Below are 12,794 nucleotides of genomic sequence, written 5' to 3'. Positions count from 1 at the left end.
ATGTATCCCACAATTTCAAGCAATGCACTTATTAAGGCATAGAATAGTGGAGGCCAGGACACTGCAGAATTTAGGGGATTTCATTTTTGCCACTTTTGCCAAAATATCAATGTACCAAATATACAGTGTGTAAAGAGTCCCCAAAATGTCAGGCCAGTTGAAATCTTTGTGCCTCACACAAAAAAGTAATTTTAAAGGTTGTCTTCACATTTTAGGATTCCAGGTGCCTTTTACCCCCCCACCACCACTGCTTCCTAATAGGACTGCTTTAGTTTTGGATAAATTATAGAGAAATTAGAGCTTCTGTGTCTGTTTCTATCTATGATAAGCGGGGGAGATTTCCCCTACCTTCCTTTCTGAGACACAACAGCACTTGAAAGGAAACTTCACTTCAAATTATGTTTGAGTACTTTCACAGTATTTAAAAAGCCCTATGCTTCACAGGTTAGAAACACACTGTATAATGTGGGCTCTGCCCCTTGTGTTATGCTATTATTTTCTAAAACTACTGCTGGATTGCACCATTGGGGAAAGCATGGGATCCACCGTGTATTGCGATTTACTTGTCAACTGTACAGACCACTAAATAAGAGAAGGGAGAACTTGCTTTTGAAATTCTGAGCCTTCTGACTACTCCCAGCATCTCCTGCACCCCTAACCTCTACACTAGTTGAATTTTTCCAGAAATATAAAGAAGTAGACATAAATTGTAAATTCTGAGGCATAGCACAGCCCCCCCCCCCCAACCTTGCAGCTCAAGGCACAGGCCCATGTGTGATTTATGTTAAATACAGCTCTGCACAGAATGTTGTAATTTGGTTCAGCAAAGTCTGGCCAGAATTAGAAATAGACTTGAAAAACTTAACATTAATAAGTCACCGGGACCAGATGGCTTGCACCCGAGGGTTCTTAAGGAACTCAGTCAAGTAATTGCCAGACCATTGTTCCTAAATTTTTTTGAACGGTCTACTGACTGGAACGGTACCAGCTGATTGGAGAAAAGCCAATGTAGCACCAATATTTAAAAAAGGGCCAAGATACATCCCTGGGAATTACAGTCCAGTTAGCCCAACATCAATTGTATGCAAGCTTTTGGAGGGGATGATAAGGGACTATATACAAGCTTTTAGTAATGACAACGCTATCATTAGCATTAATCAGCATGGATTCATTAAAGTGGTGTTCCACCCTAAAAAAAAAAGTCATGATTGTGCCTAAAATAAAAAAAAAAATTTGGATATTTTTTTTTTTTTTTACTTGCCTCTAAATGCCTGTTGCTAGGGGGTCCCTCGTAGTCTGCCGATTCCAGTGCCTGGGCTGGTGACATCACTTCCCCCTCGGCACAGGAAGGGCTCAGCTCTGCTCCCTCCCTCCTGTCAATCATCTGGGACCCATTACAGGTCCCAGGTGACTGAGCGGCCAATCACGGCGCGCGGCACCGCTCGCGCATGCGCAGTGGGTGCCAGGCTGTGAAGCCACAGCCCAGCGCCCACAGTTGCAATGCCGCCGCCACTGAACGGAGGGGGAGACGAGCGGGGCTTTGATCCCCGCATTGCTGGACCCCGGGACAGGTAAGTGTCCAATTAAAAGTCAGCAGCTGCAGTATTTTTAGCTGCTGACTTAATTTTTTTTATTTTTTTGACTGGCCCTCCTCTTTAAGAATGGTTTGGCAAGAACGAATCTATTAACCTTCTATGAGGAGGTGAGCTGCCCTCTAGATAAGGGAAGGCCCGTAGACTTGGTGTATTTGGATTTTGCAAAAGCATTTGATACAGTTTCCCATAAACATTTACTGTACAAAGTAAGGTCTGTTGGCAAGGACCATAGGGTGAGTACAGTGGAACCTCGGATTACGAGCATAATCCATTCCAGGAGTATACTCTTAATCCAATGTACTCGCATATCAAAGCGAGTTTTCTAATTGAAGTCAATGGAAGCGAAAATAATTAGTTCCGCATTGACTTCAATGGGATGCAATACCGCATGCAGCCAGAGGCAGGGGGCGCCGGAGAGCCTCGGGAACGGCCGAAAAGGCCCGAGGGACACTTCAGAAAGACTCTGTTCACGAGCCTTTCCGAGGTTTGCCGAGGTCAGCCAAACTGTCCTTGGGCCTTTCCGTGCATTTCCAAACGGCGCGATCGGCGACTTTCGGCGCTGCTCGGCTCCGGCGCCCCCCACCTCAGGCCAAAAGTGGTACTGCACACCGCATTTGGCCTGAATTCTGCTAGTTTTGCGAGACAACACTCGCAAACCAAGTTAGGATTTTTAGAAATACAGTGCTCGGTTTGCAAAACGCTCGTTAACCGCGTTACTCGCAAACCAAGGTTCCACCTGGATTGAAAACTGGCCACAGAGATAAATTGGGGGGTACTCGGAATGATCTGGGGTGGAACGTGGGGTCCCCCAGGGTTCTGTCCTGGGACCAATCCTATTTAAGTTATTCATAAATGACCTGCTGGATGGGATAAACAGCTCAATCTCTATATTTACGGATGATACTAAGCTAAGCAGGGCAATAACTTCTCCGCAAGATGTCAAAATCTTGCAAGAAGATCTGAACAAATTAATGGTGTTGGCAACTAGATAGCAAATGAGGTTTAATGTAGAAAAATGTAAAATAATGCATTTGGGTGGCAAAAATATGAATGCAATCTACTCACTGGGGAGAACCTCTGGGGGAATCTAGGATGGAAGAGGACCTGGGGGTCCTAGTAGATGACAGGCTCAGCAATGGCATGCAATGCCAAGCTGCTGCAAGCAAAGCAAACAGAATATTGCCATGCATTAAAAAGGGGATTAACTCCAGAGATAAAACGATAATTCTCCCGCTCTACGAGACTCTGGTCCGGCCGCACCTGGAGTATGCCGTCCAGTTCTGTGCACCAGTCCTCAGGAAGGATGTACTGGAAATGGAGAGAGTCCAGAGAAGGGCAACAAAACTAATAAAGGGACTGGGGGACATTAGTTATGCAGAAAGGTTACGAGCACTGAACTTATTCTGTCTGGAGAAGAGACGCTTGAGAGGGGATATGATTTCAATGTACAAATACCGTACTGATGACCCCACAATAGGGATAAAACTTTTCAGGGAAAGGGAATTTAATAAGAATATGCGGCCATTCACTAAAATTTGGAAGAAAAGCGGTTTAACCTTAAACTGAGTAGAGGGTTCTTTACTGTAATGCCCTGTACACACGATAGAATTTTCCAACAAATGTTGGATGTGAGCTTGTTGTTGGAAAGTCTGACCGTGTGTATGCTCCATAGAAGATTTGTTGCCGGAATTTCTGCCAACAAATGTTTGAGAGCAGGTTCTCAAATTTTCCGACAACAAAACGTGTTGTCGGAAATTCTGGGCGTGTGTACACAATTCCGACGCTCGGAATCAAGCAGAAGAGCTGCACTGGCTATTGAACTTCATTTTTCTCGGCTCATCGTACGTGTTGTCAGCACGTTCTTGATGTTCGGAATTTCCGACAACATTTGTGTGACCGTGTGTATGCAAGACAAGTTTGAGCCAACATCCTTTGGGAAAAAAAAAACATGGTTTTGTTGTCGGAAAATCCTACCGTGTGTACAGGGCATAAGAGCGGTAAGGATGTGGAATTCTCTTCCACAGGCAGGTGTTTTCAGCAGGGAGCATCGATAATTTCAAAAAACTATTCAATAAGCACCTGAACGACCACAACATACAGGGATATACAATGTAATACTGACATAAAATCACACACATAGGTTGGACTTGTGTCTTTTTTCAACCTCGCCTACCATGTAACTATGCAACTAATGCCGTGTACACACGGGTGGACTTTTCGACAAGACTGATCCAACAGAACAAATCCGTCGGACAATCCGACCGTGTTTGGGCTTCATTGGACCTGCAGCGGACTTTTTCGGTCAAAAATCAGATGGACTTTAGATTTAAATCATGTTTCAAATCTTTCTGATGGATTCGAGTCTGGTCGAAAAATCAGTTCGTCTGTATGCTAGTCCGACGGACGAAAACCGACGCTAGGACAGCTATTGGCTACTGGCTATGAACTTCCTTATTTTAGTCCAGTCGTACGTCATCACGTACGAATCCGTCAGCCTTTGGTGTGATCGTGTGTGGGCAAGTCCATTTGTTCGGAAGTCCGTCAGGAAAGACTGTCGGACCTTTGATGCTGAAAGGTCCGCCCATGTGTACACGGCTTAAGATGTGCCCCATCTACTAGTCAATGCTTTAAAGTGGGGGTCTCCAAACTATGGCCCTCCAGTTGTTCAGGAACTACAATTCCCATCATGCCTAGTCATGTCTGTAAATGTCAGTTTTGCAATGCCTCATGGGACGTGTAGTTCCATGACAGCTGGAGGGCCATAGTTTGGAGATCCCTGCTTTAAAGGGAATGTTTAGTTCTGGGTCCCTTAAAATTTTTTACACAATAGGAAATATTGTCACCTACAGGAGGATTGGATATTGGTAAATATAAAACCGTAATCCAGAACAGGATAACTCCTCCCACTACTAGCATGCCTCCGATTTAAAGCAAAGCACTAATGACAGCATGATCATAAACTCAGAGGGATTGAAGCCATGTCCCTCAATGGGCTGCAAGAAAAGTGAGTACAAAAATATAATTTCCTTATCCATTAAGGGACAGAAGAAATCTTAACCTAGAGGTGGTGGAAAGGAGAGGCCTATGCTTGCTATAAGGGGTCCATCCTGCGTTATAAAAAGGGAATCAGTCTTTCTGGAGAAAGCAGTGGTTGAAACAGACTCTTATTGCCCAACTCAGAAATCAAACAAAGGTGGGAAAGTTCCTATTGGTGAACTGAAGCCAGACAAAGGGACAGGAGAATAATGTTCTGGTTGAAAGGCAAAAATGACTTTAGAAGGAAGTCCTGGGCCTCAACACCACTGTCTCCCTATGCAAAACCAGAAACAGATTCTTGTAGGATAAGGACACCACTTCAGACACTTGCTTCAAAGGGGTGATGGCTACAAGAAACACCACCTTGTGGATGAAAGTGGAGAGGGGAATGTCTCTAATGTGTTCAGCAGGGGCGGATCCAGGGGGGGGCAACGGGGCAATTGCCCCCTCCGAGAAATGCGGGTGAGTGACTGTGAGAGAGCCCGCCGGCGGGCGGCTCCGTAAGTGAGAGAGCCGCTGGGCGGCTCCGTAAGTGTGAGAGCCGCCGGACGGCTCCATAAGTGTGAGAGCCGCCGGACGGCTCCATAAGTGTGAGAGCCGCCGGACGGCTCCATAGGTGAGAGAGAGAGAGCCGCCGGGTGGCTCCGCAGGAGAGAGACAGCGGGCTGGCCCGGCGGCTCAGTTGGTGAGATGTGCCAGTGCCGCTCGATGTGTATGTGGGCGGGCTGCTGGCCAATCAGGGAGCTGGCGGGCAGGGGAGCAGAGAGATGACATCATCTCTCACCGCCCGGCGCCCGCCCTGCATCCCTGCAGTACCCCCCTCACCATGCAGGCAGCTGCGGCAGCAGAGAGATTACACCATCTCTCTGCTGCCTGTCTCTGGGACACAAGAGACCACCTTAGCAGGTGGCAAGTGACAATCTGCATCTGGTGGCAGGCGACGTGGCAAGTGACAATCCGCAACATGTGGCAGGCGACGTGGCAAGTGACAAGCCGCAACATGTGGCAGGCGACGTGGCGAGTGACAATCTGCATCTGGTGACAGGCGACGTGGCAAGTGACAATCTGCATCTGGTGACAAGCGGCGTGGCAAGTGACAATCCGCAACATGCGGCAGGCGACGTGGCAAGTGACAATCTGCATCTGGTGACAAGCGACGTGGCAAGTGACAATCTGCATCTGGTGACAGGCGACGTGGCCACTGCCATGGCAAGTGACAATCCGCAACATGTGGCAGGCGACGTGGCAAGTGACAATCTGCATCTGGTGACAGGTGACGTGGCAAGTGACACACTCGGGGCTCCCACTGATTCTGCATTATGGTGAGTTAAACTATTTAATTTTTTATAACAATGTAATAATAGTAATAATGCGCTTCAATCATCCTGACACCATAACAACCATGGTGCCGTGATGATTGAAGCACCAACACCAGCCATTTCCCCGATAGATGTACCCCAAAAAAATATATTTTCTGGCAGTGCCCCTCCCGAGACTAGACTCTGGATCCTCCCCTGGTGTTCAGCAGTTTCTAAAGTGCAGAAGGAACAATATTCATATTCTGTGGAGTCACACTGAGTAGTCGGAGGGAGCTGCAGGGAAGAATTTGTCCCATGAAGAAACTCTTGGGGTCGATGCCCTGAGACTCGCACCAAGTGAAATCTGCCTTCCATGTCTAATTATAGCCCTTGTGAGTAGTATCTTTCATTTTAGCACTGTTATGCCCCGTACGCACGGTCGGATTTTCCGACGGAAAATGTGTGATAGGACCTTGTTGTCAGAAATTCCGACCGTGTGTGGGCTCCATCACACATTTTCCATCGGATTTTCCGACACACAAAGTTTGAGAGCAGGCTATTAAATTTTCCGACAACAAAATCCGTTGTCGGAATTTCCAATCGTGTGTACACAAATCCGACGCACAAAGTGCCACACATGCTCAGAATAAAGAGATTAAAGCTATTGGCTACTGCCCCGTTTATAGTCCCGACGTACGTGTTTTACGTCACCGCGTTAAGAACTATCGGATTTTCCGACAACTTTGTGTGACCGTGTGTATGCAAGACAAGTTTGAGCCAACATCCGTCGGAAAAAATCCTAGGATTTTGTTGTCGGAATGTCCGATCAATGTCCGACCGTGTGTATGGGGCATAAGAATCACAGCTCCCCCTGTTCCTTAAAACCTGGGATTCAACTGCCATACAATTAACCACTTAAAGACCAGCCTCGTTTTGGAATTTAGGTGTTTACATGTTTAAAACAGTTTTTTTTGCTAGAAAATTACTTAGAACCCCCAAACATTATATATTGTTTTTTTTCTAACACCCTAGAGAATAAAATGGCAATTGCAATACTTTTTTTCACACCGTAATTGCGCAGCGGTCTTACAAGCGCACTTTTTTGGAAAAAAAAAATCACTTTTTTTTAATAAAAAAATAAGACAACAGTAAAGTTAGCCCAATTTTTTTTATATTGTGAAAGATAATGTTACGCCGAGTAAATTGATACCCCCGACATGTCTCGCTTCAAAATTGCGCCCGCTCATGGAATGGCGTCAAACTTTTACCCTCAAAAATCTCCATAGGCGACGTTTAAAAAAATTCTACAGGTTGCATGTTTTGCGTTACAGAGGAGGTCTAGGGCTAGCATTATTGCTCTTGCTCTAACGATCGTGGCGATACCTCACATATGTGGTCTGACCTCCGTTTTGATATGCGGGCGCTACTCACGTATGTGTTCACTTCTGCGTGCGAGCTGGTCGGGACAGGGCTTTTAAAAAAATGTTTTTTTTTCTTATTTATTTTATTTGATTTTATTTATTTTTACACTGTTTTTTTTTTAAATATTTGGGTCACTTTTATTCCTATTACAAGGAATGTAAACATTCCTTGTAATAGAAAAAAGCATGACAGGTCCTCTTAAATATGAGATCTGGGGTCAAAAATCCTCAGATCTCATATTTGGACTTAAATGCAATAAAAAAAAATGTCCGTTGAAAAAATGTGGCTTTAAGAGGTATGGGCCCTGCAGTGGCATGGAGACGGGTGGGGGCCATCTTCCCCTCACTCGTCTCCATGCACAGCAAGTGAGAGGACACGATCGCCGCTGCTACGGACGGCTCCGGAAAGCAGCGGAGAGCACCGTATCGCGGCAGAAGGGGAGCCCCTCTCCCGCCACCGATAAAAGTGATCTCACGGCAAGTCCGCCGCAGAAACCATTTTTATCTTGTAGCCGACCGCCGGACAAAAATGGGGTTATGGCAGCTAGCTGTTGCCATAACAACGATATCCGTCCTCAAAAAAGGGACGTACATCGGCGTGCGGCGGTCGGCAAGTGGTTAAAGTTAGCAACCATGAAGCAGGATGGTAAATTGGTTCTTTTGACAGAAGATCAGGAGATTAGGTAGAGCCCACAGAGCATCTGCCAGGAATCTTACAAGGTTTGCACACCACATCTGCCTGGGCCAGTCTGGCACTATAAGGATCATAGAATGCCTTCCAGTTTGATCCTGGAAATCAGATGAAGAAGGGTGTAGTAATTTCATGGAACCACCAGAGCACTCACTGCTTTGGCTAGAGAATTCCTGTACCTGGAGACAAACCCGACAAGTTTTTTCTTTAAACATGGAGGCCAGAAGGTCTACATCTGGTGTCCCCAAACTGTGACACAAGTCCTGGAACACCTTCAGATGTTGGAACCAATTCCCCTGATTTAAACACTGCTGGCTGAGGAAGTCTACCTGCCAACCGTCTATGCCTATACACACACACAACTTACAAGGCTGGAATGAGAAGTTCTGCCCTGGAAAGCTTCCAGTCTACCTCTCTTGCCTTCCTAGTTCCTTGCTTATGCTTGTTTCTGACTGATTCCAGATTAGATGGCCTTCCATTATTATTCTTCAGGATTTATTTAGCTCCAACAGTTTACACTGTGCTTTACAATATAAAGGGAGACAGTACAATTACAATACAGTTTAACACAGAATAGGAGGACCCTGCTCATGGAGCTTACAATCTAAAGGGGTGTGGAGGTGGTACAAAAGGTAATTGCTGCAGGGGATGATCTGATGCAGGTGGCTTAACGGTTCTGTATACTCATATAACATGTCACTCCTTGCATACAGTATACAGTTCCACCCTCCTAAAATGCTATATACATATACAGTCTTGAAGAGCCATCCATGCCATTGATAAGTGATCCACCGAATCCATATGATTTACCCATGAATTATATGATGTGCACTTACTTTCTTTTTCTTCTTGGTGCACATGTGAACATCCATCAGTCTGAGTACTGTCACATAACAGCGTGCACTGAAAACAATTTCAATGCTATCAAGTATAATAGCCATCACCCAAAGGCACAGCGTTGTACTCTGCAAAGTGAAAGAGGTCAAACAATTTATTATACTATGGATGATAAGCCAGATAGTTGCGTACAATTATTTATCTGCTCAGGAGGATGTACAGTTATAAGAACAGCCTATAAATTAACAGTATGATTTTATTGTACAATGTGCTTTACCCCCACAGCAACTATTACATAATTCAAAATTGACACCAAGTTAAGGGTAATGACACTAGCCCTTAAAGTGTATCTAAGGATAAAAATAAGGTAGAGAATGGTTAAAACCCATGTAAGGTGTTTTTCTGCTGCCTGTGCCTGACTGAGATTTTACTTCTTTTTCTGTCTCAAGACACCATAACAAGTGAGAGTGATCCCCCTAAAGTAAAATTAATTCTCTCATAGACAGCTGTCATCTGAAAGATATATCCCTTTTAGAATATTTTACCTCTATTCCACTTCTAATAACCAAATTTTTTGACAGCTTTCACCAGGACAAGGAGAGCGGGTGAATTTCCCCATTGGGTAAACAGACAGCAAAGAAAACACAACAGAGGATCTAACTCTATACAAAACAATAATTAAAAAGTGTTTTCAAAGATTTCAAGATTTTCAAAGATGTGTGGCAAATTTTTCTCATTAAAAATTGTCTTTTGGCAAAAAAAAAAAAAAAAAGAAAAAAAAACAAACAGGCATTGATGAGGCAGCAGTATCGCTGCAGATTGAACAAGTGAGAGAAAGAACAAGTGTGAACTTAAAGCCTAACTCCATGTTTACTGTGCCCTTAAATAATATTTAGTTTGAGCCAAGTTAGCCCAGGTGAACTATTTCCTTCACTAACAGGAGCACTTGCTGGGAACACTGTATATCTATGTAGCATCTGCTATGTCCAATCATGCTGTGTTCTGGCAGCGGGACAGAGACTTCCCTTCCTGTTCCTGCTCAGCCATTCACAGGAAGCTTTGTATTCTGTGAATGAATACAAAGCTTCCTCTGACTGGCTGAGGCAGAGAGGTGGTTAGATGTCATAATCTTTTACTCAGTCAATCAGAGAAAGCTTTGAATTGTTTCATAGAATACAAAGCTTCCTGTGAAAGATTGAGTAGCGCTCAGCCCAATTTGAGTTTTGTCCCAGGAGTGGAACAGGAAGTCTCCATCTCGCTGCCAGACCGCCGTGCTGTATGTAGTTGATACGCTTGGCCCAAACAAAAAGGCACAGTGAACATGGAGTTAGGCTTTAAAACCTCTAAAACTTAGAGGTCTAAATATCCTGCTCACCTCATGGGACCCAAGGAGTGGAGCTAAGCATACCACCACATCTGAGATCTAGCGTAAGGATTGCAATGCGAACCCTAATCTTAGGCGAGGGACAGGAGCACCAGAACAGCATTTTCAGCAGAGATCACTTACAGGCTTTCAAGAGTGGATTCTGCCACAAGATCTGCATGACAATGTAATCTAAAGGCAGTAGTTCAGTGTGTGCGCGTGTGTGTGTGTATGTGTATACAAATAAATAAAAATATATATATATATATATATATATATATATATATATATAGTGACGTTATAAAACACGAGGTAATTGACGGACGTTATGCATTTATTTGCAGGAAACTAAGATGGAATCCGGTCCGGGTTTTACCAGCCACCTTAGCAGGGTTGGTTCCGGACCAGATTTTAAGGTCCACTTGTGTCCACCAACAGGTAGTATAAATGAAGCAAGACTGGAGCAAAGAATTGCTCTTGGCCTGGGACTCAGGAAGCCAAATACCTGAGAGAGCTGCTTGTGGGAACTCTGCTTTGTAAGAGAAAAGGTTTGCACAATCGTTGTTTTGTGAGTGACTGGGAGAAGCCCTACACATGTGAGTTAGGAACCTGCAAATGTTCAGTTAGAGCCTGGATGGCAAGGATTTATTTTCTGTTTTTGTTTGTTATTTTTATGCAACCTATAAAAATAAACCTGGCTACAAGTCAGACTTAAAGAAAACCTGCCGTGTGGACTACCTTTTTCCCAGGGAAGGTGATCCCCACCTTGAGCTAACCCCTGACAAAAGATATACATCTATACACACTACTGTGCAAAAGTTTTAGGCAGGTATGAAGAAAATGCTGTAAATTAAGAATGCTTTCAGAAATAGAAGTTTTAATAGTTTATTTTTTATCAATTAACCAAATGGAAAGTAAATGAACAGAAGAGAAATCCAAATCTAATCAATATTTGGTTTGACACCCCTTTGCCTTCAAAACAGCATCAATTCTTCTAGGTACACTTGCACACAGTTTTGAAGGAGCTCATTAGTCCAGTTCCTATGTTTTCTGAACCCCAGTTCCTATGCTGTTTTCTTCCATAGTTAAATCGCTTAGCCTTGTTTCCATGTCAAAGGTATGGATTCTTCCATGAAGACCTCTTCTGGCCAGCCTTCTCTGGACAGTAGATGGGTGTATCTGGGTCCCACTAGTTTCTGCCAATTTTGAGCTGATGGCACTGCTGGACATGTTCCAGTGTTGAAGGGAAGTAAGCATGTTGTGTCTTTCATCTGCTACGTTAAGTCTCCTTGGCCGACCACTGCGTCTACGGTCCTCAACGTTGGCCGTTTCTTTGTGCTTCTTCAAAAGAGCTTGAACAGCACATGTTAAAGCCCCAGTCTGCTTTGAAATCTTTGCCTGGGAGAGACCTTGTTGATGCAGTATAACTACCTGTTGTGTCTTTTAGCTGTGCTCAGTCTTGTCATGGTGTATGACCTGTGACATAAAACTGTCTTCCACAACCTCACCTTAGTAGCAGAGTTTGGCTGTTCCTCACCCAGTTTTAAGCTTCCTACACAGCTCTTTCTGTTTCAGGTGATGACTGTACTTTAACCTACATATGAAATTGATCATTAACATCTGCTTGGTATAATTGGTTAATCATACACCTGACTCTATTCCTACAATATTTGAATTTGTGTAAGTGTACAAAGCGTGGAAGTGTAAGAATTGATGCTGGTTTGAAGCCGGAGGGTAGTCGCACCAAATATTGATTTAGATTTTTCTTCAGTTCGCTCCCTTTGCATTTTGTAAATGATAAAAAAATAAACAACTGAAATATATATTTTTGAAAGCATTCTTACTTTACAGCATTTCTTCACACCTGCCTAAAACTTTTGCACAGTACTGTATATACAGTGTGTATACACAAAATATGACATGATTTTATCCATCATGTCTCAACTTAATACAGTATATATATATATATATATATATATATATATAAAAATATACTGTATTAAATTGAGACATGATGGATAAAATCATGTCATATTTTGTGTCTGCTGCTTACATATGAAGTCTGTTATCTGACTAAATGCCTTGAAGTAAGGTAGCTTTCACACTGCTCTTTTTGATGCAGTTTTTTTGTTTCAATATATTTTTTGTATTTTCAGAGTAAACATAACAAGCTCACGGTTTGTCCACACAGGGGCGGAGATAAACAGTCACATGTAAGAACAAGTACAAATAGGCAATGTATAATGTTAAATCAGCAAAGGACTAGCCAAAACTAAGGAGGGCCAGTAGGAAAGTCAAAGCAAACATTGCTATCATTGCCAAGCTGTCCTCTAAGGGGTGACAATCCCCAATAACAAGTATCATCTGGTAAGAGAAAGGAAGAACAAAGAATAAGAAAGGAAGAGAGAGAGGTTTAATGCGGCTTTTTAATGCGTTTCTGGTGTGGTTTTTTTGGTTGCCTGACACTCGGTATGCACCTATGAAACATGGCCACGTGACCCAAAAAAATGCACCAAAAACAGTGGTGACGCGTTTTGTATTCATTTTAATGGA

General features: G+C 43.7%; 1 protein-coding gene across 1 annotated transcript in view; it reads right to left on the bottom strand.

Annotated features, from left to right (window-relative positions):
- The window catches only part of TMEM54 (transmembrane protein 54), a 55,517-nt gene that overhangs the window by 1,918 nt on the left and 40,805 nt on the right, over window positions 1–12,794 (bottom strand). The window contains exon 5 of the mRNA XM_073615341.1: window positions 8,878–9,006. Coding sequence (XP_073471442.1) covers window positions 8,878–9,006 — 129 coding nt within the window. The remainder of the gene's footprint in view (window positions 1–8,877; window positions 9,007–12,794) is intronic.

This window comes from Aquarana catesbeiana, linkage group LG02 (assembly GCF_042186555.1).
Source record: "Aquarana catesbeiana isolate 2022-GZ linkage group LG02, ASM4218655v1, whole genome shotgun sequence".
Taxonomy (NCBI): domain Eukaryota; kingdom Metazoa; phylum Chordata; class Amphibia; order Anura; family Ranidae; genus Aquarana; species Aquarana catesbeiana.
Note: the sequence above shows the minus strand (reverse complement) of the source record. Positions and strands in the feature narration are given on the sequence as shown.